Raw genomic sequence first — 25,452 nt, forward strand, 5'->3', positions numbered from 1 at the left:
ATCGCTTGGTCCAATAAATGCCCCCGACTGACAACCACCCTGGTTCTCAGCTGGCCACTAAGCGCCAATTCTGCCAACAAAGTCTCGCAATGGTGACCTTTTCTGGTCGTGTCGCTAACTTGACTTGCTTCTCAAGTGATTGGCACCCGGGCAGCATGTCGGTCGCCGCCTGCATAATGCTCGCCTCACTTTGGAGGCTGGCCAATTAGTTGTGCCGCCAAGGCCATTACGCGCCCTGTGATTTTGGACTTGAACTTCGTAATGTCCTTCGTGTAGACTGCAGCCTCAGCTTTCTAAATCTCAGCCAACTTAGCGCTTTCGATTTTGACGATGTCCGGGAATAATGGGGCGTTGGAATCGGAGGAATACACAATTGGATGGGTTTGCGCCCTTCCACTCGAGATGGCTGCTGCCAGAGGAATGCTCGACAAGATTCACCCAAACCTGGCTCAGCAGGACCCCGATGACCATAACAGCTATATCCTGGGAGAAATCCAAGGTCACAAAATTGCGATTGCGTGCCTGCCAGCTGGCATCTATGGAACAAATCCTGCAGCTACAGTCGCCAAGGACTTGCTTCGAACATTCAAATCCATTCGATTTGGCTTGTTGGTTGGCATTGGAGGTGGAGCACCATCATCAAAGCACGATATCCGATTAGGTGACGTGGTGATCAGTCAGCCTTCAGGAATTTTCGGAGGAGTCGTGCAACATGATAGAGGAAAATCATTCCCGGAAGGCGAGTTTGGGCGTACAGGCTCACACAATGCACCCCCGCAGCCTTTACTATCCGCCTTGGCTCGCCTCCAAGCTACCCATATGACTGAGGAAAGCAAGGTCCCCGAGTTTCTATCCCAGTTGTCTGCGAAAGCCCCCAAGCGGATGAAGGGCAAATTCAGCTACCCAGGTGCATTGCATGATCAACTTTATGCAGCTGGGTATGACCATGTCAAGCCAGGGAGCACAACATGTGCCGAATGTGATGAGTCCCAGGTCATCAATAGAGAGGATCGTGATGACACCGATCCATACTTCCACTATGGCATCATCGCCTCAGGGAATCAGGTCATCAAGGACGGAAAGACGCGTGAGCGTTTGAGCCAGGAATACGATGCACTGTGCTTCGAAATGGAAGCTGCAGGCCTGTATAATTTTCCATGTCTTGTTATCCGGGGTATCTGCGATTATGCCGATTCGCATAAGAACAAGAATTGGCAAGAATATGCTGGTGCGACGGCGGCAGCATTTGCGAAAGAGCTGTTGTTGTTTGTACCAACTAACCAGGTTCTACAAGAAAGGAAGCTGGTGTCAGAACTTGTGTCAAGTTAGTAAATTTCTACCTTTAATTATTTGCAAACAACTGCCACCCACCGTCTAGCTAGATCTCCTTAACGGCATACAAACAAGATATTCAAGATAACGCTATTTGAATAGTCTCGCTGACTTATGCTAGTTGCCAAAGATCACCTAGAAACCTCGGTAAAGAGCCTAAATGAACAAAAACACATCAGGTATGTAGTCCACTTTACTCATGGGTAGTCGTTAATTGGGAATAGGAAATTTCTAGATGATCGCCCCTTGGATCTCCACATAGTTCACAATGCACGCTGTGACAGCGAAGACGTCAAAAAGAGTCCAAGATGCGAACCTGGCACACGAGCCCGAATCCTCGAGCTCATCCAAAACTGGGCAGACCATGACTCAGGGTTACCACTGCTTTGGCTTATCGGTCCTGCCGGGACTGGTAAGTCCACTCTTGCCAGGACTGTAATCGACTCTCTGGAAATAAAGAAGCGACTGATTGCTGGATACATGTTCAAAAGAGGAGAACAGGACCGGAATGATACTAATCGGTTATTCTCTACACTCGCGACACAATTGGCAGATACTGTTTCCCTCTTTAAGGAGAGCCTTCGGAACTCACTCGAGGGTCTCGATAAGGACGCAGTAGACAAAAGTAGCCTCGAGAATCAGTTTCAGAAGCTCTTATGGGACCCCCTGGAAAGTTTGAACCTCGAGGAGATAAATAGGCTGCCAGGGATAATCGTCATCGACGCTTTGGATGAGTGTGAACGACTCGAAAATCTTACAAGGCTATTGGGGCTCTTTTCGAAGCTTTGCACTATCTCTACGCTTCGCCTCCGTGTATTAATTACCAGCAGGTATGCACCTGAGATCATCGAAGCCTTCGAGCCTCTCGTGAAGGAAAAGACTGTCCACACCTTAGAACTCCACCGAGAATTCTCTGGCGATACCACGCTCGACATTCGCAACTTTCTCGAAGCGAGATTTGCAGATATAAAGCACAGAAAGAGGGTACAAAAGGACCCATGGCCTACCATGGATGACCTTGATCGCCTTGTACAGCTTTCTACCACGCCTGAGCCCTTGTTCATCTATGCCGCGACTTTATGTCGATTCGTGTCAGATAAGAACCGCGGTCCGATCCAGCAACTAATTACGTGGCTGGAACAAGGGAGCAAGTCGCAACTGCATCAGATATACAGCCCTATCCTCGACCAAGCATTCTCAGGCTTTCATGAAGGGGAATTTCGTCAGAAGTTACGGTATCTTGGTACTGTTGTACTTCTTGCCAGACCACTCTCAGCCAAGTCTCTTACCCTTTTACTTCGTACGGATCTAGACGACATTAGCTGGTGGGTTCCAAGGCTATATGCAGTGTTGCATGTACCCTCCGAGCTCCACCAACCTATACAACTCCTTCACAAGTCATTTTCTGACTTCCTCACCAGCGACGACGGTTTAGGCTCTAACAGGTATAAGATAAATACGGCTGACATACATACCAATCTTGCGGAAGCTTGCATTCAGTGTATGAACGCCAGGCTGAAACAAGACATTTGCGAAGTCCAGAAACCAGGGATAACCAAGAACGAGATTGAAACAACTTCAATAAATAGTCACATCTCTCCTGAACTCGACTATGCTTGCAATTACTGGTTCTTACACTTGAAACGCAGCGATCGACCCCTGAGTTTCTTTACGTACACGTTTCTCTTCGACCACCTCCTGCACTAGGTAGAGGTACTATCTCTCCTGGGGAGACTGGCTGATGGTGTAAATATCTTAAGGGAACTATTAGAGATGAGTCAGGTATAACATGCAGCGCCATCTTATGTTGCGTCCCTTAGCTGACTGTTGCAGACATGCAAAGATTTACGCCATGATTTCGCCCCTTTCGTCAAAGATTCAATAAGGGTCATCGTTGCCTTTATTGCGATTATAGAGCATGCCCCTCTTCAGATATACGGATCCTCAATTTTCTTCTCTCCTACTGGAAGTATAGTGCGTCAAAGGTTTTGGCATCAGCGCATACCCAAGACTGGTGAGATACAAGGTGTCGAGGCCAACTGGAGCGCACGCCTCCAAGTGATTCAGAGCTCTGAGGGAACCGTGAAGTTACATGTCTTCTCGCCGAATGGCCATTTTTTGGCATCCGTGGTTGAAAAGGGTCTCGTTTCAATCGGCAAATATGAGATTCAACTACGCAACATCACTACAGGCACCCATTTATACGCTCTATCAACCACCAGCATGAGTATCAAAGCAATAGCATTCTCAGCCGACAGTCGTCATCTGGCAGCAGCAGATTCTAATCGGTTTATCAGACTTTGGGATGTGAAATCTGGTCATGTCCAGCAGATAGCTATTGGTTATATAGAGGAACCTATAGCTATCAACTTCCCATCAGATATTAACCTTGTAGTATCTGTATCACAGAATGGGACGGTTCAATATTGGGAGAGATTGAAAAATGCATATCAAGAGATCGTTTCAAAACGCCGGACTGTCACAAAAGACAGCAATCTGAGGACGTCAAGAAACAGGAGACGTTCTCATTGACATTGTACCACACAAGTGCGACTTCTTCTGGCGACCCTCTCACCATGTATGCAACTATTGGCATTCCAGAGTGTGGATGCTTTTTGTGTACAGATTTGGAATTTCGCGACCTACGCACAAAAGTCTCCAGTGAAAGAGACATATCTTACATTCACAAGTGGGAGCCCGTTTCCTATTAGATTCTCACCAGACAGTAGACTTCTGGCAATAGTGCACGCTAAGGTACTGAACATCTGGGACGTGGAGACAAGTGCACAGAAGCTGTCACTAAAGCACGACCACCATATAGACGCTATTACGTTCTCCCCCTGCGGAAGGACTATAGCGTCGAGCGCACGGGAGAAAATTCAACTATGGGACCTGCAGACCGGTGTTCTTAAGACCACCTTGATCGAAGATGGAACTGTCAGTGCATTGACCTTTGCGCCAGACGGCTCAACTCTAGCATCACCCCAGCACCTTTGGGATGTCACAAAGCCGCGAGAATATCGCCTTTCCAGTGGCGATGGTGAGTGTATTACTCGATTAGTCTCGTCACCAGATGGACGGCTTCTCGCATCAGCTTCTCGAGATAAAATGATTCGAATTCGGGATACTTCATCACTAATGCGCCAGCGGATGGTCTTATGGGATGGAAAAGACATCCTGAAATTCTCCTTTTCCCCCGATAGTAAATTTCTAGCTTCTTTTTCAGAGGATAAGCAACTGTGTATATGGAGCATGATGTCTGGTGCTCGACAAGAGACATTTCCCAGCTCAATCTCCGACGTGGTTTACTCGCCAGACGGCCAGAGCGTGGCAACAACGTATTGGCTCCAATTTGGCGGCGAATTAGCGCTCTGGGAAGCGGACACCGGTCAGTGTTTACACATACTCGACGGCACCCGAATGTTTGTCGAAGATAAGGAAATCAGACTAAGGGGGGAGAAGAAACTGAGAGAACCATTGCGTGCTCAGTGGACTTTTGCCAACACCGAACCCGCTGTACGAAACACTACAGGATATTCCGGCCCCATCTTTTCACCCGACGGCAACAGCCTAGCTGCAATTCGGCCAAAGGGGTCACTGGACTTATGGGACATATCTACCGGCAGGCAGCGCGAATGGTGCCCGATTGACTCCAATGTCATCAAAATACTTTTTTCCCCAGATAGCCAACTCATTGCGGCGCTAGGGCGTTCTGAGGTTTTTCTATGGCGCATTACTGCTTCTGAACCGCCGAAAAGTCTTGGGATTAAAGCAAGAACGGCGGAGTTCTGTTCCAGCGGGGATTTGTTAGTAGTAGCTGGTTCCGAAGTCACCATCTGGGATGTCGCGACTGGCTCCCATCAACATACACTCGGAGACGTGGAGGGAACTCCGATGGTTCTATGTGTCTCACCTAATGGAAGACAGATAGCGGTATCATGGAATTCTCAGTTTGTTCGAGTGTGGAATCATGTTTCTTCACTAGCCGAGTCACATTTCACCTTAATTCAACAGGAAACTGTCACAACTATGGCATTCTCATCGGATGGAAAATTCTTGGCAATAGGATCGGAACAAGGTACAATTAGAGTCTGGGACACCTCATCAGGCACTCAAACAAGATGGACTATACGCCAGGAAGGCCTGATCAGAAGCATTAGAGTCTTGCCTGATGAGTTGATCGTCTCAGTCTCAGATATCCCTCCTTTCTTCAACCTTTGGAACGACATGAAACTTCGAATTCACCGATATCGAACTACCACTTTCACCACTGAGGAATCATTGGGGCAATTTCCAGACGATAGTGGGCTCAGATACGATACAGACTGGATCAAGCAAGGTTCTGAGAATATCTTATGGGTACCACCACAATACAGACCGACTGATGGAAGTGTTGCAGGGTGGATCTGTCAGAACTCTGCAACGATTTTTATCGGCTCTGTCTCAGGTCATGTCATTCGATTTCAATGTGTATGAGGGGGGCATTGGTGGAAATAAGTAAGATTGCTTGCTCTAGCTAGTGGCCTCTTCAGGCTTTGTGGCATAAACCGACCAACTGTTTCACTATTAATACAACACTTCGCTATTAAATCAGACAGATACTTACATTGGCCAGTATGAATGAATGTTAACATTCTTAATATCTTTCCGCACATCAGTCAGGAAAACCTCGACTTCTTCTTTACTCCACCCAAGTCCACCTTGGCCATCAGGGCGTGTGAAGACAGCGAGACTCAAAGCTGCCAATGCATCTAGAGTGTTTTGCTGGGCCCAGATACCTGTCAACACCTTTAGTAGCTGCTCATACGAAATTCTTGATGGGGCTGACTGACCAATCTGCTTATGCTTGGGATCCTTGGGCCACCTGTTCAAAGGCCACTTGCGCTTGACAATGTTGACATCTACAAAGCCCGCTGCCTCAAGCTGGTCCTTATACTTCAACGCACTATCCATGGGTCGACCATTCTTGGTGAAGATATCGTGGAGTAGTTCTGACCACTTGGACAGTGCTGAGTCTTTTGTCAGAGTGCCATCGTCGGAGAGGAGAGGGTAGATGATGTCGATCATCTCTATTCTGCCTCCAGGATTGAGGTTCCTGTTGATGCGTATTAGTCTATTGCCCAGGGGAAGAGAAAGAAGATGGCGTACTTGTAGCTTTCGCTGAAGAACTTGGGCCAATCGAGGATGGAGCCTGTGAGAAAGCGAGCAAAGACAAAGTCAAACTTGTCGGAGTACTCCCATGGCTCTTCTAAATCATCTACGTAGAAGGAGGCGTTGGGTGGAACGCTTTGGAGATGTCAGTAAGCCCCGTCACCACGGAAATGGAATCATACGCCGAAGGCTGAATTGGACTCAAGTCGACGCCAATGACCTAAAAAGTCAGTATTAGTCTCCCAAGTCATCCCCATAAAACTGACCTCGCACTCGGGATGCTCATCAGCTGTCCATTTTGTTAACGCCATGCTGATCGTTGTGTAGTTTGTAGAACTCACCAAACTCTATGGCCCAGATTCCGGTGCCGCAGCCTGCATCAAAAGCGCGGTTGAGCGTCTTAGGCAAGGGGGCCGCGTGCAGTCTTTCGTCGAAAGTGAGCAGAAAAAGATGATGTTGAAGATCTGTCGCGTTAGAAAGGGAAGAAAGGAGGGACGGTATGAATACCTAGTCTTTCGTTTTCAATCTATGTCAGGTCAGCAACAATTACTAAGTAAAAGAAAAAGGCCTACATCGTCATTTGGGAGTGCATAAGCTAGGTCAATTAGCTCATCTGCTTGTCGCATTTTTTGCACTCCTCAGATCTCACCTCCGTCCTTGTAAGCATGATAAGTCCTGCCATTCTCCTCACGGTATCTCAGAATACTCGATCTTAGAGATGTAGTATCACTAGCATTGTCCTGAAACACGTCAACTACTGCGATCTTCCTGAAGATATCCACTTACGTCTCCAACGGCGGAGTCAGCATCGGTGTCGTCCTGAGCCGCCTGTCCAATCGGTTAGCCGCATGCAATTAGACTTCAGCCATAGTAGATGCATACATGCTCATCAACAGCAAGGGGGTCCTCGTCCGCACACATCGTCAAGGGTTCGATTTAGGGTTTGGGGTGACGTTAGATCGAAATGGCGGTCGGTACGAGTGGGGTTTCAAGACGGATGAGATGTCACCAGTCACGTGTGATAAGATCACATTCCAGTCAGTAGTATCACGATGACATCAAGACTAGCCCTTAGGGAGCAAGAAAACACCAGACCTTAACATAAGTTGTCAAAATAATCTAAAAAAAAAAGAAAGGCACCCTAAGTTTCTACTAAATTTAGTCTCAACTTATGCTAACTTAACTATGTCTTTTTGTCATTTAGGGTCGAGGTTCCTGAGATTTCTTTCCTCCCCAAGCTAGCATCATAACGGCTAGACCAGTAACACAACACCCCTGTCGATATCCAAGGCCCCAGAGCGGGGTTTTGAGTGATATTGTCAGGACCAACACGCAAATCAACGATCAAAACCAATCACTATCTACTGTCTGTGCCCAGCATGTCTCACGCCGAGAAAACGCAATACGATTCGTTCGCGCCCAAGTATGCATCTGTGGAGGAGTTGCCCTGCTCGAAGCTAGAGGGTCAGCTTGTGAGGAATGCTTTGGGCGATTGTACGGGCTTGAAGGTACTGGATCTTGGCGGTGGAAGTGGACTTCATGCGAGAAGAGCGATTGATGCTGGTGCAAGTGTTGTTGATGTTGTTGATATTTCACCCGAGATGATGAAAGCGGGCGAGGAGATCGAGAACAGCCTCGGACGAAAGGGAAGCATTCGCTGGTTTGAGGCTGATGTCACCAAACCCGTCACGGAGCAAGTCAAGTTGGAGGAGGGATACGATATCGTCATGGCCAATTGGGTTTTCGATCATGCTACCTCTGTTTCAGAGCTGAGAAGCATGTACGAGAATGTTGTCAAGAATCTGAAGCCTGGTGGCAAGTTTATCGGCGTGAGGTCAAAGAGCATTCGCGCCAAGTACATGAGCCATGGTCAAGGCAAATACGGTGTTACCTTTACCGATGTCACGGAAATCCCGGGTGGACTGAAGTACCAGGTCAATTGTGTCACTGAGCCGCCATTCTCGTTTGAGGCTACTTCAATGGAATCGACTTTCTCGCTCTCTGATGACATAGGAAAGGAACTCGGGCTGGTTGATATACATGTTGCCCCAGCCGAAGAAACGGAGCTTGTCAAGAATAATCACGAGTTCTGGGAGGATTACCTCAAGGACCCCAACTTTGTCGTTGTAGTGGCGAACAAGGCATGAAGAACGCTTCGATTGGAAATAGCCTACTGTAAATAATTACCCAGTCCTGAAAACACCAGGGCTTGATATATGGCGTCAAAATGAAATCAGCAAAAGATGTCCTAAATTGAGACTAAACTTATACTAATCTACCTAAACTTATGCTAAGTCGCCTAAATCCTTTTATCATATAGGATTAAGATCCTAAGCTTTTTTCCCTCCCCTAGCCACTGTTCCCCATGAACGGAAATGTTATCCTTTGGTTCTTCTCCACGACAGCCTGCAAATACAATACAATCAGCTCTTCAATTCCTTCCTTCCTCGCCTGTTCGATCCAATCTTCCAGATCCAGTTCCCGAAACTCGTCTTCATACGTCTTTTGCATATATGATGCGAAATCTGTAGGCGGTACCTTGACACCACTTGAGTAATGCTTGAACGCCACGCCGGAGTGACTCTGTTGCGAGGATATGACATACTCGGCAAAAGAGTTGGCGACGTCTGTGACAGGAAGGAAGTCAAAGAAGCCGGCGACATTCAAGCTCGATACACGCGGTACAGCCTTTATAAGCTTGGAGTATCGAAGCAGAGCGTTGAGTGCATCCTCAATAGGAGCCTCGTCACCCACAATTGCACAATGCCGGTGAATTGAGACAGGCAGATCCTTCTCTGTATTGGCTGCTGCTGCTTCGGATAGTTTTTCTAGGAACACTTCGCCTGCCCATTTCGCTGCTGTGAACCCTTCTGATCCATCTGTAGGCGGTGAATGGTCTTTAACGCTGACTGGCGGAACGGCAGCCTCGGCGCTGGAGTCAAGCAGCGTAACACGGTTCGATGAGATGTAATGGATAGGAATTCGGCGACTGAGGGCGAAGAGTCCCAGCTGTCGCGTCGACTCCACGTTAGGCGCACGAAGGGTTGAATAATTGTTGAGACAATGGCCTTGCGATCCTGCGAGAATTATACAGTCGACAGCTGCTTGGAGGTACTGCCAAGTTTCTCTCTTGAGTCCTAGCATGGGCTCACTCAGGCTGCCAGAATACACTGTGACGCGATCGTTCTTGAGTTGACTGGCCTCTGAGTCTGGGTCAATAGCGATGCAGTGGACGTGTGCGACTAACGGTCGGCTTAGGAGAGACTGGAGGATCTGTTTCCCCAAGAATGATATTGAACCAGTCATGAGAATCTCAAGATCGGATACTGTCTTGACAGGAGTTACATTGTAAGAATAACTCAAGTCGATGGACCTAGGTAAAGCTGTCTCGGCCTCCCAGTCAATGGTCTCAGGCAGATAGTCAGAGCTCTTCTGCTGTGCAACCAGACCCGCCATCCCGGATAATGTGCTGGCGCGGTACATGTCGCTGAGAGGCAGTGTGATGCCCATTGAGATCTCAATTGCACTCCGTAGTCTGACAAGAAGCAGTGAGTTGCCTCCAACGTGGAAGAAATCCGTATCTGGCTCAAGCCTCGCATTGTTAAAAAGACCCGCCTGAGATAGTACGTTGTGCCAAATGAGTCTCAACTCTCCTTCAACCAGCGTTGGCTTCCTGTCTGAAGCTACTTTGGAAGGACCAGGGGATGCAGATGATGTGGGGAGAGGGAGGGCTGCAATAGCACGGCGATCAATCTTCCCACTGCTGTTCAGTGGTAGCTTCTCCAATTCAATGACCAAGGCAGGTCTCATGTACTGAGGAAGTGGCAGGGCACTCGCCAACTCTTGCAATCTCAAAGAATCCATAGAAGTTCCCGGGGTCAGCACAACGTGGGCAACGAGGAAAGCTGGATCACCACGGACAGTGACAACAACATCTTCGAGAGCACTCTTGAACTGATTCAGCATGACATTGGCGACATCGTCAAGATCGACGCGTAGCCCACGAAGCTTGACAGTTGTGTCACCGTCCATACGGCCCATGAACTGAAGACTGCCATCAGCACGGATGAGACCCTTATCTCCAGTTCGGTACATCGTAGTCCATCCCTTTTCATTATATTCAGCTGTTGCAAACGGATTCGGGACAAACTTCTGTGCAGCTGATCTCTTGTCCAGATAGCTGAGGGCAACGCCAACGCCGCCAATGCAAATCTCACCAGTGAGTCCCTGTGGAACTACGTGCCCGCTCTCATCAAGAATGTAGATGGAAGTGTTGGGGTTTACTGGTCCAACAGTGGAGTAAGCGCTTTCGTCTCCAGAGTCATCGAGTTCAATGGTCTTCATGGTAGCGCAGCATGAGATCTCAGTTGGCCCGTAGCAATCCGTGAGAGTTGGAGGGTATTGCAACGTCTTTAAAGCCGCCTTCAGTTGAGCAGTGACGGCTTCACCACCGGAAGTCGCGTTGCGCCAGGAGTGCATTACCTTCACGCTTTGACCACCGTGTCGAATGAGCATGAGATACTCAGTCGGAGTGCCCAACGTGAAGGTGACGCCCTCATCAGCCATGAGCTTACTCAATGCGAGAGGGTCGCCCCGATCTATACTGGGAACTATGACAAGAGTACCACCTAGTGTAAGGGCCATAAATGCTTGAGCAAGGGACATGTCGAAGCCCAGAGCACTTTGCTGGAGAACAGCTTCTCGCTCGAGAGAGAGCTTCGAGCTCTTGGTGGCGACATAATTGATGATTCCTCTTGAAGAGAGTCGAATACCTTTCGGTGTGCCTGTCGACCCGCTTGTGAAAAGGATGAAGGTCGTGTCATCGACGCGCTCTAGGTTTGGTGCGGCAATGGCTTCGGTCGGGTGGGGTATGTGAGTCACGGAAAGGATGCGCGACCCAACAGAGATACCATGAGCACGCTCCTCAGTGGAGTCTTCACAGAGTATCAAGCCCGGTCCAACAGCATCGAGTATAACCTTGAGGCGCTCATCAGGTAACTTTGCATCCAAAGGAACGTAAATGCAACCCGACCGAATAATGGCCAACATGGAGATGACCCAACATGCGGTCGGCTCGCAGAGAACAGCCACCGTTGAACCCGGCTGGAGCTGAGACTGGATGGCTGAGGCAAGGTTGTTGACCTTGACGGCAAGTTCTCCGTAGGTGAGCTGACCATCGACATCTTTGACAGCGACAAAATGAGGGTTTCTCTGAATGACCTCATCCACCTTCTCCGTTAGAGTTGAGGACCATTCGTAGTCCACTATATCCCCGTACCCGAGCACTAGTGCCTTGTCGATACCGGCTTGGTCGTAAATGTTGATGGTCTCCAAAGTCTTGCTTACATCTCTTGATGCATCGCGCAGTAAAGAGAGGTATGAAGATAATAAAGTATCTGTTCCCTGTCTTGTATACAAGTCCTCTCTTGCAACAACTTGGACATAAGTCGTATCGTCATTTGGTGTAACACTGAAAGCAAGATCATAAGGACTCTGCGCATCATATCCATCCTTGAACTCCAGGTTACTTCCACCAAGTGGGATCTTAGAGAAGTTTCCTTGCCTATAGTTCATGGCAACTTGGAAGAGTGGAGTACTGGTTGACTGTCGAGGGACGTTCGCCTTGTCGAGAATGACATCAAAAGGGACTCCCATGTTGGCTTGTGCTGTTCGATAGTGCTGAGCTGTCTTCGTGACAAGGTCTGAGAACCTCGTATGCTTCTGAACGTCGAAGCGGAGGGGTAGCAAGTTCAGGAAGAAGCCGATGGTCTGTAAGCTACTTTCGCCGCGATTTGCGTCGGTGACACCGATGCAGATATCTTCGATGCTGAGAAGTCGGTTGAAGAGAGTCTGCAGAGCAGCCAGGTAGAAGTAGAAAGGCGTGATGCGTAGAGACTGGCTTGCCCGCTTGACCTGCTCCGAAAGTTCATCGCCAATGTCGATGAGAGACTCAACGTTACGATAAGTCTTCGGAATGGGCCGTGACTTGGCGCGAGCGAATGGGAATAGTGGAAGAGTGTCTGCAGGTGGTGAGTGTAACTTGGTCCAGTAAGAGATCCTGTCGTCCATCTGGCCATTCTCAATCGCTCTTCGCTCCTCGACTGAGATGTCCATGTACTGCTTTGGTGACGAATCGAGCTTGTGTCCCATGTATACGGCGTTGAGATCTCGCAGTAAGAGATGCATGCTCACGCCATCCATGGCAATGTGATGATACGCGATGATGAGAGAGTGCTCTTCAGGTCCATGACTGACAAGTATAACCCTGAGAACATCTCCGTCAGACAGTTGCCAAACATGGTTTCGCCAAGTCTTAGTTTCATGCTCCCAAGCGTGGCCATCTTCATCTTTGACATGTTTGAAACAGTCTCTCGCTGAAGCAAGGAGTCCTTGAACAGGCTCACCACTTCCCGGTCGGGTAAAGAAGCATGTTCTCAACGAGTCGTGGTGATTTACAACAGTGCTTACGGCCCTCTTCAGTCGTGCAATCTGGATGTTTCCGGTGACTTTGTAAATATAGACGCAGTTGTAGGAGGTATCATCTTTGGAAAACTGACTTAGAAACCATAACCTATATACAATTTAGCTAAAGTACATCTTATTACTGCCGTGACACATCTACCTCGATTGAGCATACGACAGCTTCTCAACCCTCTCCAACTCCTTCTCCTGCTTGACCTCCTCTTGGTGCTCCGTTTCTCCAACTGTACTTGGTGGTGTTGCGTGACCTGATCTGACGGGGCTTGAACTGCCGTCACTAGATGTCCCGGTTGCTGACCCGTTGGCAGCCGAGTCTGACTTGGACGCATCGCCAGTCTCAGATTTGCCCTCTTGCATCTTGGCTGAGAGATACTTATTCGCTGCGTCAGCGCAGATATCCCTCGCGTTGTCCCCACTGAGGGTCTTGAGGACAGGGACGTCGACGTGAACTTCCTTCAAGAACCATGACCGAATCTCAACAGCCAAGAGCGAGTCGACACCGACATCTAGCAGCGACGCCTCGACGTTGAGACTTTCCGGAGTCATCTGTAGCATTGTCTCGACCTTAGCTCGGAAGGCAATAAGAAGAGCAGCAGCAGCCTCTTCTTCAGAACCAGCGGCGTCCAGTCGTTCCAAGATACGAATGTTACTCTGGCCTGCTCGAGACGCATCAACATCCTTGGAGCCCTCTTCCTCACGAACAAAGTGCGAAAAGCGAGGGTTGTTCACCCAAGGAGGTCGAGCCTTGGTGGACGCCGTGTAGTTGAAAGGCTGGATGCCTGACACCATCTCGATCGTGTCGTCATCCGTCACTCCCGGTTTGCTCGCAGCGACAGCTTCAGCGAAGATCTGGTGAGCGTCCGACTCCGAGATAGGCATGTAAAAGGCCTTCTTGAGCCGCTCCATGAGTGTTGGACCCTTTGCAGCGATGTATCCAACATCAGCGACCATGCCCAGAGCCATGACTGATGCAGCGAGACCTCTTTCGCGTCTCTGTTGTGCAATGGCTGCTTGGAACAGAGATGCGGCGTTGTAATTGGACTGGCCAGCATTTCCGACGACAGAACTCATAGACGAGAACAGAACGAAGAAGTCAAGGGTGGGCTCGGAGAAAATGTCGCTCAGGTGGATTGTTCCATCAACCTTGGGCGCAAACACGTCACTTAATGCCTCAGGCTCCATCTTGACAAACAACTGATCCTTGAGAACAAGCGCGCCGTTGCAGACGCCTCCAACAGGCGGGAGATCCTTGATAGAATCGCACACAGCCTGTACAGAGTCACGCTTGGATACATCCATGGGGTAAACTCTGGCAACAGCGCCTAAGTCCTCCATCTCTTGAAGCCAGAGTTGGTCGACCTGTGCTCTGCGGCTGGTGAGAACGATGTACTTCGCGCCGTTCTCGACCATCCAGCGACAGAGGGAGCGACCAAAGTCGGAGACGAGACCGACCATGAGGTAGGTCTTGTCGGTGGAGAAGAGGCCTTGCCCACTGATGGGGCGGATGGTGACGCTGACGGGCTGGGGCTTGGTCCAGTCGATGATGGTGCGTGTGAGTTCGAGGGCTGGGAGTGAGGTGATGTCTTGGGCGGGTACAGTTGTTGAAGTTGATGAGAGGTGTGATTGACGGCTGAACGTAAAAGCAGTCTCGAGTAGATGGGCAGTGTTGGAGGCCAATGCATGACTGGGCTTGAAGCTGATGGCCTCATACAAGTGAGATAGATGCTGCTTGACCTTGTCGTCGGTCTTGGAGAGATCGACGAAGTGACTGATTCCCTGAGGGAGGATATGCTGAATGGTTCTGATGGATGCCCTGGGGTGGATGAAAATCGAGTCAGATCCTGTCACGGAGCTGGCAAAGGTAAGCTTGCGAGACGCTTGGGCAGTCAGTGCACTCTGTATGTCAGTGCTTGCGCCGTAAATCAGAACACCTCCGTCTTCAGTGTTAAGTGCCGCTGATGAGATGGACGAGAGAAGGAGAGATGCAGTCAAGTTGACAGCTATGCCCCAGAGATCAGTCTGCATTTGTGTAGCCTCCGCCTCAGGGACGAGAAATACATCGGCTGCCGGGAGCAAGATTGTTGAGCTGTGGCGTGGGGCGATGGCCATAGTGAATTGACCATCACTCTTGCCACAGCAAAGGACCCTTGCATCGTCTTCACAGAAGGGAAGTGAAAGTGACAGCTCCATTTGGATGTTGGCGATGCCATCGCCAGTCAGGGACTTGGCCCAAGGGGTCTTCTCCTCAAGACAGAGTCCGCCCTCAGTCCTTGTCAGAATAACCTCCGTCTCTCCAAGAGTAACATCTTTCGTAATCTTCCTCCTCTGAGAGTTCAACCGGTTATTCCTTTCCTGGTCAGGCACCACCCTCGGAATCGTCACCAGGCCATCCCTCAGTAGCACCTCAGGCTCTGTACTCCACAACATCGGCGTCTTAGTAAACTCAGCTGACTTTCCAAGCTTGAGCTTCAGGAACGCCTCAACTACCATCTTCGCATCAATACTAGAGGCTTTGGGGAGATCCAGGAACTGAAGGTTCAATTGAGGGAGTTCGTTGATGATAGCGCGCCCAAGACCGATCGTCATGTTGGCGTATGGATTCTCATCGAGGCGACCTGCTGTGAGCCAGAGGACGTGCGATGAGTGGGAGAACAGAGACTGTAGATTGCGAAGGCGCGAAGAGGTCATGGGAGTAGAGAAGATGGGCTTTTCGAGTTCGGTGAGACAGACGACTGATGTTTCACTGCTGAGATGCTTATCTGATAGGGAGTCGATACTGTCGACGACCGTGACTTGGTCTGCGACTCGTGACGCGAGTCGCTGGATACTCTTGACAATTCGAGAGATGGGTAGAGTCTTGCCGCCAATAATGAGAAGTCGCTGTTCCAGTGGAATCTCATCGAGGAACGACAGCGGCTCCTGGAGCATTGTGACCCTCTCATCGGCGGCCTGAGATACAAGAACAGAGCACACATGCTTGAGAGAGTCAGGCAAGTCAGTAACATACTTATCCGCTCCAGTGAAGCCCGAATCTCGGAGAATCTCATCCCATTCCGTCAGCCCAATACCTGGACCACGAGTTCTTCCTTCATCGACACCAAGCCACCAACCAGGCAGACCGCCCATAAGAAACATCATTTGTAAGTAGTAGCCTGTGACTTCAACCATGATGAGATAACCACCAGGCTTGAGAAGTTTGCGAACGTTGGTCATGGTCTCGTTCAGGTTACGAGTGGCATGGAGGACGTTGGCGGCTAGAACGACGTCTTGACTTCCTTCTGGAATACCTTGGCCTGTGGGGTCATTCTCAATATCGAGGACCTTGTAGTCGAGACGCTTGCTGTGTGCATTGAAGCGCGTCTTGGCAGCTTCGAAGAAACCAGCTGAGATGTCAGTGTACGTATATCGACCGTACGTGTCTCCAATGGCGTTGAGGACTGAGTTTGTTGTTCCGCCTGTACCAGCTCCGATCTCGAGGATGTTGAGACGGGGGTATCGGTGAGACAGATTCTGGAAGAGCTCTGCGACGATTCTGTTGAGAGGCTGCATGGCTCGGCCGTCGGTGTAGAGGTTGCTCAACATGTTATCGACAAGCATAACTTCCAGGAGTTGAGTGTCGGATGTCATGACTCCAACGAGGTTCTCGGCCACTGCGTGAATGAGCTTGAGGTCAGCTTGTTCGGGATACTTGTCCTTGTATCCCTGGATCAGCTCTTCGGTATCATCGAACCACTCCTTCTGCGCAGTTGGGTGCTTGCCATCTCTCGTTTCCTGGAGGACCTCCTTTGCAGCTTTGTAGAAGGCTTGATGGAACCACTTCCAGTCCTGTACATCTGCTTCCGACAGATGATCAAAGGTCTTCCTGATGAAATAGAAAGACGTGCGGTCGATGGCTTCAGCGAGTGCAAGTTCTTGCTCATCAGGATTGATCTCGTCAAGATTCTCGGAAGAGTCCAAGATATCAGCACGCCAGATTGTCTTGGAGAACATGTGCCGGTCATCAGAGGAGCTTGCCTCGGTGAAGAGCTTCAAGGTAAGACCTTCAGCCTGCAAACCAGTCTTACCATCGGGGCTGATGATGTGTACATCTCCTCTGAACGTGTTGGACGTTGTCTCAGTAATGAAAGTATCAACGTCAAAGTTGATCTCACCTGGTACGCCCTCGTAATTGGTGCTCGGGGCAATAGCCAGCCTATCAATGCCGACAGGGAGGTAGGGTGCCCAAAGAGCTCCGCTAAGAGGAGTACACATGGCTGCAATGATGGAGTGGAAAGCGACGTCTAGAGGTCCTGGGTGCATGACATACTGGCTGCCCACTTCATATTTGTCCCATGTTGCCTTTGTCGTAGCATATCCCATGGTTCGCTGAACAGACTTTAAACCTCGGAAAAGACCTTGATAGTTAAGGCCAATATTGAGCAGCGAGTCATAGTACTCCTGGGTGTCGACAGGTGTGATACCCGACTTCCCAGGTGCTCGTGGCGGAAGATCATAGTCCGAAGGCTCACCAAAGTCAATAGTGATCAGACCAGTACAGTTCCTCTCCAAAGTTCCTTCAGCTTCGGCAGGGCAGGTATGGCAAGAGAACTCTCCATTAAAGGTTTCCTCGTCAATATTGCCACCAATCTTCTTGACCGAGAAGATAGACTCAATGCCAGGGTTATTTTCCTCAATAGTCAAAGCCCGAGGAATGACAAGGTCACGGATCTCTACCAGCTTGACAGGCCGTGAGCCGGCTATCTCCATGGCGGCTTGGATAGCCATAGCCATGTATCCAGATGTCGGGAAGAGAGCCATACCCTGAAAAGCGTGACCGCGAATCCAGGGAAGTTCGTTGAGACGTAGGATGTTGCGCCAACGAATCTCAAACTCTGAGTCATCTGGAGTGCGTCGACCGAGAAGTTCGTGTGGAGCTTTGTCAGCGAGACGGTAACGACGGGAGATGCGGGACTCTTTCCAGTGGACCTTGTTGTGGTTCCACGTGTAAGAGGGAAGTCCCTTGATCATCTTTGGCTTCTCTGCTTCAGGGCCATGGATAGCTTTGTGGTACCCAGCAAAGTCAACATGGGATCCTAGATAGGCCCAGACGTAGCCGATTCCACCGGAGAATGCTTCGACATCATCATAACCACGTCTCAAGAAAGTGGCATATGGGAGAACATGACCCAGAGCAGTCTTCATAGTCTGTGAAGCAGGTCCTTTCAAAGCCGGGTGAGGTCCAATCTCGAGCGAGAGGTTGAAGGGACCAGCCCTCCAAAGCGAACACTCCAGTGCCTCAGAGAACAGAACAGGTCGAACCATATTGTCAATCCAGTACTGCCCGGCCAACGCCGAAAGGTCATCCTCATCATCAAGCATATCTACGTTTCCGTAGACTGATGAAACCCAGATACAGTTGCTGGAAGGAGTGTTGACAGTAATATTGCATGCCTTGAGCGACTCAAGATATGGCTCTGCACAAGCTCGCATATGATGCGAGTGATATGCTGTATCAACCTTAAGAAGTCGAGCAAAAGTCTTCTGCTCCTCGAGGATCTCCTTCGCTGCCAAGATGGCATCTTCGTCGCCAGAAATAGTAGCGCTGGAAGGAGAGTTGCTTGCAGCAAGACTGATCCGTCCTTTGAACTGCTCCTGGTCGCAGAAGGCTGTCGCATCTTCAGAGCCCATACCTACAGCCATCATGGAGCCTTTAGTGCCAGAAGGTCCAAAGGCGTGCTTGGCGTAAAGACCTCGGTAGTAGGCAATGCGCATGGCATCAGTGGCTGAGAGTAGGCCAGCAGCGTAAACAGCAGAGATCTCGCCTGATGAGTGACCGACGACAGCATCAAAGTGAACGCCCGCAGATGCCAGGACATCCACAATGGCGATTTGCGTCGCTGTGCAAAGGGGCTGAGAGATGGCAGCTTCGCCAATGCGGGACTTCTCTTCAGATGCCATCAGCTCATCTATCAGACTCCATGTCGGCGCGTCAGGGATATCACGTAGAGCATCTTCACACTTCTGCATCGACTCCCTAAATTGGGAAGACGTCTCAATCATTGTTTTACCCATGGACGCCCACTGCGCTCCTTGACCGGTGAAGATGCCAAGAATAGCCGGTGTTTCCGATGATGAACCTGGCGCTTGGATGCCAATCTCAGCACCAGTCTTGGAGGTCTCAACTGCGGAGTCGAGGAACTCGAGAAGCTTATCCCGATTCTCGCCGGAGAAGAAAGCTCGTCGACTGAAGACGCTTCGACGAGTTTGCGTAACGAATGCCACGTCTTCGAGGTTGACATCTGGATTGGACCGGATGAAGTCGGCGTACTTCCCAACTGTTGCCGCGAGAGACGACTCAGTCTCGGCAGAGATGACTAGAGGGCCAACAAACTTCTTAGACACCGTCGTTGTGCAGGGCTCATCTGGCTGGTAGTTCTCAACAATGGCGTGAACATTGGTTCCTCCAAACCCGAAGCTGTTTAGACTGACCCGTCGAGGGCCGTCAGAGACCTGTGGCCAAGGTATAGCTGCAGTAGGAACTTGGAGTCGGTCGTAGAAGGGCTTGATTGAAGGATTCAGAGTGTTGAAGAGTAAATTGGGCGGAATTATGGCATTCTGCACCGCCAAAGATGCCTTGAGCAGACCTGCTAGGCCAGCACATCCTTCGGTGTGCCCGATCACAGTCTTGATGGAGCCGCAGTAAAGCTTCTCCACATCCTCAGACGATGTTTCATCGTCAGCAAAGAATGACTGGCGGATAGCGCGGGCCTCAACCGGATCGCCAGCGAGTGTACCCGTGCCGTGGGCTTCAAAATACTGAGGTCGATCTTTGATAGGATCTAAACCAGCGTCCTGATACGTTCGACGGATCAAGGCTGACTGGGCCGCCGCAGACGGCATAGTGATACCGGTTGTACGACCATCACTGTTCATACCCGTCTCGCGCACGATACACTCAATGTGATCGCCGCAACGAATAGCTTCGGAAAGAGGCTTCAGAATGACAGATGCGACGCCCTCGCCACGAGCATAGCCATCAGCTCCTGCATCCCACATTCGACTGCGTGATGTAGGACTCAGCATATGAAGCTTTGACTCAGCGACGTAACCCGCTGCATCAAAGATGAGATTCACTCCGACAGCAATGGCAGTAGTTGATTCACCGCTTCGAAGAGATTGTGCTGCAAAGTGTAGTGCCGCGAGTGATGACGAACACGCTGTGTCCATCGTAACTGAGGGTCCGCGGAGATCAAAGTAGTACGACACCCGGTTTGAGAGAATACTCTTTGATGTCCCCGTCGGATGATATCGGTTGATAATCTCAGGATCTCTCGACTGAATATCATGATAATCACCCGTCATAACCCCCAAATAAACCGACGTCAACGATCCTTGCATCTCCTCAATAGTATACCCCGCGGCCTCAAGCGATTCATAAACCGTTTCAAGCGTCAATCTCTGCTGAGGATCCATCCCATCAGCCTCAGCGGGATTGACATTGAAGAACGAGGCGTCGAACAAGCGACTGTCTTCTTCGAGAAGGTAGCCTTTGTTGCAGACGTCTGTAGCGCCGTGATGCTCGCCATCTTTGTTGTAGAAGGCTTCAAGGTTGAGACGGTCTTTGGGAAAATCGCGAAGGCAGTCTTTGGGGGATTGGAGCAGGGACCAGAGTTTGGAAGGGGATGAGGCGCCGCCTGGGAATCGGCAGGCTGAGCCGATTACGGCGATGGGCTCGCCTGGGGATGGCATTATGATTGTTAGGTTGGGTAATGAGTGTAGTGCCGTGCTGTTGAAGACAAAATGTATGTCCAAATGTTGAAGAGTTGTTCAGTACGACAGATCACTTTGCTGTTTGTCTAAGGTTGCGGTTGCTTCATTCGACGGATATCATTCATCTTAACTCAGGTTGACAGCAAAGCACTATCAGCACAGAACCGTATTGGGAATTTCGTATTCCATCTTCGATCAGATCGAGCCAGCATCAGCTCCCAGCCGCCCCAGACCTTTCGGCATCGGCCAAACATGCTTGTGCTTACATCGAGTGCCGTCCGTAGTGTGGAGCATATTCCGGAGGCGGCCGCTGGCCAACCGGAATGGATCAATATCCCGAGCAAGGGTATGGATCCTCCCACGGGGCAGGTTCCGGGGAATGCGGAGAAGGTCCTGGAGCAGATACCGGCTTATGGTGTCGATTACTCGGAGCGAGGTAGTTGTGTCTTGCGCAGTTACCAGGGGACAGGCTGTATGGTGGCAAAGGAATCCGAGCGTTCTTGATCAAAACAGTCTTCGCTGGCTGGCGAGTATGTACGCTCAGAGAAGCGACATCTCCTCCAGTTGATTGATCTGCTATCTCAAATCTGTTTAGACCATCTCACAGTGGTAGTCTCACTCACTCATCACTGTCGTTGCTGTTGTCGACTACCTTCATCATGGCAGTGCAATCAATCATCTCCCGTCAAGGCATACCAGCTACTCAAAAAGCCCTCAAAGTTCAAGGTGCAGGAACAGTCACCCTCCAAGAGAAAAGCCCCATTGAGCCCCCAAAAGAAGACGAAGTCCTCGTCAAAATCTTTTGTGTCGGCGTCAATCCCCATGACTGGAAATCCCTAGACATGTCAGCATCCCCCGGTGCAACGTGGGGTTGCGATTTTGCAGGTGAAGTCATCACTGCAGGACCGCTCACAAACAAGTTCAAACCTGGTGATCGCGTTGGTGGTGCTTGTGCAGGAAACAGATCTGACAATCCGAATAACGGAGGTTTTGCAGAGTACGTCAGTGTACCGGAGATGTTGCTGCTTAGACTTCCGGATTGGATGAGTTTCGAGCAGGGCGCGACATTGGGTGTTGGGCTACTGACTGTCGGGTTGTCGTTGTATCATACTATGAAGCTTCCACTTCCTTACTCGGGTGAAGCGAGAGATCAGTACATTTTGATCTACGGTGGCGGAACAGCTACCGGAGGTTTGGCCATCCAGGCCGCCAAACTGTAAGTTCGAGTTTCTGATTCCATGAGCCTGCGCTGATCACAACCAGGTCTGGGATGAAGCCCATCACAACCTGCTCGCCAGGAAAGTTTGAGCACGTCAAGTCTCTAGGCGCCGTAGAAGCCTTCGACTACCGCTCTCCCTCGTGCGCCTCAGACATCCGAACCTTCACACATGACAGTCTAGAGTATGTTTTTGACTGCATCACCGAGAGCAGCAGCATGAAAATCTGCTACGCTGCCATCGGTGGTCAAGGAGGTAACTACATCGGTCTAGACCAGTTCCCAATTCGCGGCCATACGCGTCGCGATGTTCGTCCTGGTTGGGTTCTCGCGTGGACAGCACTGGGCAAACCCGTTGATTGGAGAAAGCCATATCGCAGAGAGGCAAGACCCAAGGATAAGGCGTTTGCGGAGAGATGGGCGCCTATCGCGCAGAAGTTGTTGGACAACAAGGATATTGTGACGCACCCTACTGAGGTTAGTGATGAGGGGTTGGCGGGTGTCGCAAAGGGAGCTGAGAGGGTCAAGATGGGCACAGCTGGTGGTAAGAAGCTGATATACCGTGTTGCTACGCCCTCAGCGTCTTAATTGCGCGTGTTTATGATAGCTATTTATTTTTTTAGCAATTTCCTTATCGATCTCGACTCGGTTCAGATTGGCAGTTTGTCTGGGACGCGTCGCGCTGTTTCGAGCCGCAACACGCTAGAGTCAAAGATCATATCTATTTTTAGCAACCCCCAATCGTAGCAATCGTGTTTAACATCACTTGCCTCTCAGAATTGACTAGATTAAATATATACAAAGAATGTCAATGGAGGCTTTTACATGGATAATTGACCTTTTTCGGCTTGTGGATTGTTCGAGCACCTTGGAGGAGGAAGGTCGTTGGTTTTCCTAATCGAATGGCTTGTAGATCATGAAGAGGTAACTTCACCAAAGTCGGCCGTGTGCAACCAACACACGCAGAAGTACCTCCTAGACATAGTAAAAATCAAGACTACAGATCAATTGAAGACCCAACAGCTCAAATACTGAAATAAATTCTTTTTTATTGACTTCGGTTCAGCCCTACGCCCTTCACAGCTGCTTTCCCTTTCATTTGTTTTTAGGTACCCTATACTCTATGAATGACGTCAGATGTACCGCTCAGCAAACACAAAGAAGCTGATTCGAAAGTGTCCCAAAACCTATAGGATACTAATTGATAGATCATTTTCCGGGTCTGGATGCTTCGCTGTTCGCCAGTGGCCTATTTCGCCCGCCTGCAGCCTGTCACACGCGTTCACAGGCAGACGGAGTAAATTTCCGTTGGAGTGGAGAATCTCCGGGCTCGGCCCCATAACGGTGAGATGGCCTCCGGGAGCAAGAAAACATCGGACCTTTACATACGGTGTCAAAATAAATTTAGCAAAATTATCCTAAACTCAGACTAAATTTATCCTGAGCTTATGCTAAGTTACCTAAACCTTTTTGTCACTTAGGATCAGGGTCCTGAGTGTTCTTTACCTTCCTAGGGTTGATACACTCACCCCGGTCTCACTTTATAGACCGGGTTTTTGGCAAACCTCTGATCCGCTGTCCGCATGTCTCATACCATTTGTGTTGCTCATTGCAATTTCTTTCTTGCTCATCCCCAAGCACTCATACATCCCAAAGCCTTTCATTCTTCGCTCATACCAATGACGTTTGGCTGCCCTTACGTCGTCGCCATCCCTCTCCGCGCTGAAGTCCCCAACGCAGTCCAACATGCCATCTCGTCTCTCCGCGATTTCACTTGTAGCATTCTACGGTCTTGTAATTTTCTACTTCCTAAACAGACTATGGGATCATATCAGCTACTCACTCAAGACGAAGAAGTACAAATGCGGTCCTCTCAAGACGTATCCCCACTGGGATCCCATCTGGGGCATTGACTTTGTTCTCTCCATGAGCCGTGCTTTCAAAGAGCATCGGTGGTTATCATGGATGGAGGAGACATGGGCCGCGCAAGGAACCAAAACCTTCAAGGCCAGATTTCTGGGAATGAGGATGGTGTATTCGTCTGAGATGGAGAACATGAAGGCGATGAGTACGTCGCAGTGGGAGGAATTTGTGCTTGAGCCGATTCGTGTGGATAATGGTGTCGCGACGCCGTTTACTGGGAAAGGTGTTAGTACGGCCGATGGTGAGTTCTGGCATTACAGCCGGGGTATCATTAAACCGTATTTTGAGAGGCAGGCATTTGCCAATGTCGCGAGATTGAAACCGTTCACGGATAAGATGCTGGACCTTATTCCCACCAACGGCGACACCTTTGACATGCAGGTTCTGACTCGGAGATGGGTAAGTAACATCCAACCAACGCGAACGCAACTGACTTGGTATCAACAGTTTCTTGACACGTCAACCGAGTTTCTTTTTGGAAAGTCTCGCGACTGTCTCACCTATCCTGAACGTGAAGACGTAATGCTCGCCATGGTCGATATCATGCGCGGTGCACGGGTCCGTCTCACCATGAGCAAATTCATGTTTCTCCACCGAGACCCAAAATGGTATGAAAGCATTCGTTTCGTGCACAACTTCATGAATGAGTACATCGATCAAGCCTACGATGAGCTACACCAGCGAAAAGAGCAAGGTGAGAAGTTTGCTGATAAGCCTGAGCGAACCGACTTGCTCTGGGATATGGTGCAGAAGATCCCTTCTGAGGATAGAATTCTCCTCAGAGACCAGATCACTGCTGTTTGGGTGCCGAGTAATGAGACTACGAGTATTCATATCTCAAATGCTGTTTATCAGTTGGCCAGACATCCGGATGCTTGGGAGAAATTGCAGAAGGAGGTTCTTGAGCTTGGGGATGAGGAGCTCACCTTCTCCAAACTTCGTGGGATGAAATACATGAATTGGGTTATCAACGAGAGTGAGTAAATTCAACTTATTACAAGCCGCTCACTAATCGTTGCAGCACACCGAACTATTCCAAATGGCATCCAAATGATCCGTGTTGCAGCCCATGACACAACCCTTCCCCGTGGCGGAGGTCCAGACGGCAAACAGCCCATCTTCTGCGCAAAGGGCGACATTGTCCACTGTAATCGCTATCTCATGCATCGCGACCCTGACTACTGGGGTGAAGATGCAGCTGAGTTTAGACCAGAACGATGGGATGGTCTTCGTCCGCTTTGGCATTTCGTCCCATTTGGTGGCGGACCTAGAATCTGCCCTGCTCATATTCTTGTCGCTACTGAGACAGCTTATGTCTTGACGAGGTTTTGTCAGAAGTTTAAGGGGATTGAGGCGAGGGATGAGAGGGGCTATGTTCCTGTTATGAGAGTTGGGCCTAGCAGTCTGAATGGCGTGAAAATTGCTGTGACCCCGAGGTAAAGCTACAAGAGACAAGATTAGGGCGACGGCTGTCTGAGAAAATGTGTTATTGGTCATTAAGGGAATCTATACTTAAGCTTTGTAGTTACATCATGACAACCATATTCAATCAGTTTTGAATGCTTCATCTATGAAAGACAAAAGTGATTCAAAGGACATAG

The 25,452-nt window shown here is 49.8% G+C and overlaps 6 protein-coding genes; 4 read left to right on the top strand and 2 right to left on the bottom strand.

Annotated features, from left to right (window-relative positions):
• Nucleotides 1-330: 330 nt before the first annotated feature.
• FFUJ_12704 (uncharacterized protein) lies at nucleotides 331-5,808 on the top strand (the record flags this gene model as incomplete). XM_023582342.1 has 7 exons in its annotated part: nucleotides 331-1,324; nucleotides 1,454-1,511; nucleotides 1,557-3,005; nucleotides 3,093-3,114; nucleotides 3,166-3,810; nucleotides 3,958-4,372; nucleotides 4,394-5,808. The coding sequence occupies 7 exons, from the start codon at nucleotides 331-333 to the stop codon at nucleotides 5,806-5,808; spliced, it is 4,998 nt and encodes a 1,665-aa protein (XP_023434889.1).
• A 36-nt stretch (nucleotides 5,809-5,844) lies between these two features.
• On the bottom strand, nucleotides 5,845-7,404 carry FFUJ_12705 (related to methyltransferase; the record flags this gene model as incomplete). XM_023582343.1 has 12 exons in its annotated part: nucleotides 5,845-5,887; nucleotides 5,939-6,110; nucleotides 6,165-6,427; nucleotides 6,481-6,618; nucleotides 6,666-6,703; nucleotides 6,750-6,772; nucleotides 6,825-6,947; nucleotides 6,991-7,009; nucleotides 7,056-7,078; nucleotides 7,133-7,223; nucleotides 7,270-7,311; nucleotides 7,366-7,404. The coding sequence occupies 12 exons, from the start codon at nucleotides 7,402-7,404 to the stop codon at nucleotides 5,845-5,847; spliced, it is 1,014 nt and encodes a 337-aa protein (XP_023434890.1).
• Nucleotides 7,405-7,862: 458 nt separating this feature from the next.
• On the top strand, nucleotides 7,863-8,630 carry FFUJ_12706 (uncharacterized protein; the record flags this gene model as incomplete). The annotated part of the gene is made up of 1 exon (XM_023582344.1): nucleotides 7,863-8,630. One exon carries the CDS (start codon nucleotides 7,863-7,865, stop codon nucleotides 8,628-8,630), a length of 768 nt encoding a protein of 255 aa, XP_023434891.1.
• A 202-nt stretch (nucleotides 8,631-8,832) lies between these two features.
• Nucleotides 8,833-20,691, bottom strand: FFUJ_12707 (probable polyketide synthase; the record flags this gene model as incomplete). XM_023582345.1 has 2 exons in its annotated part: nucleotides 8,833-13,054; nucleotides 13,106-20,691. The coding sequence occupies 2 exons, from the start codon at nucleotides 20,689-20,691 to the stop codon at nucleotides 8,833-8,835; spliced, it is 11,808 nt and encodes a 3,935-aa protein (XP_023434892.1).
• Nucleotides 20,692-21,371: 680 nt separating this feature from the next.
• Nucleotides 21,372-22,516, top strand: FFUJ_12708 (related to C.carbonum toxD protein; the record flags this gene model as incomplete). XM_023582346.1 has 2 exons in its annotated part: nucleotides 21,372-21,928; nucleotides 21,976-22,516. The coding sequence occupies 2 exons, from the start codon at nucleotides 21,372-21,374 to the stop codon at nucleotides 22,514-22,516; spliced, it is 1,098 nt and encodes a 365-aa protein (XP_023434893.1).
• A 1,158-nt stretch (nucleotides 22,517-23,674) lies between these two features.
• FFUJ_12709 (related to n-alkane-inducible cytochrome P450) lies at nucleotides 23,675-25,291 on the top strand (the record flags this gene model as incomplete). XM_023582347.1 has 3 exons in its annotated part: nucleotides 23,675-24,250; nucleotides 24,299-24,827; nucleotides 24,873-25,291. 3 exons carry the CDS (start codon nucleotides 23,675-23,677, stop codon nucleotides 25,289-25,291), a joined length of 1,524 nt encoding a protein of 507 aa, XP_023434894.1.
• Between the last annotated feature and the right edge of the window lie 161 nt (nucleotides 25,292-25,452).

The sequence above is a fragment of the Fusarium fujikuroi genome, chromosome FFUJ_chr08 (genome assembly GCF_900079805.1).
Source record: "Fusarium fujikuroi IMI 58289 draft genome, chromosome FFUJ_chr08".
Classification (NCBI taxonomy): Eukaryota; Fungi; Ascomycota; class Sordariomycetes; order Hypocreales; family Nectriaceae; genus Fusarium; species Fusarium fujikuroi.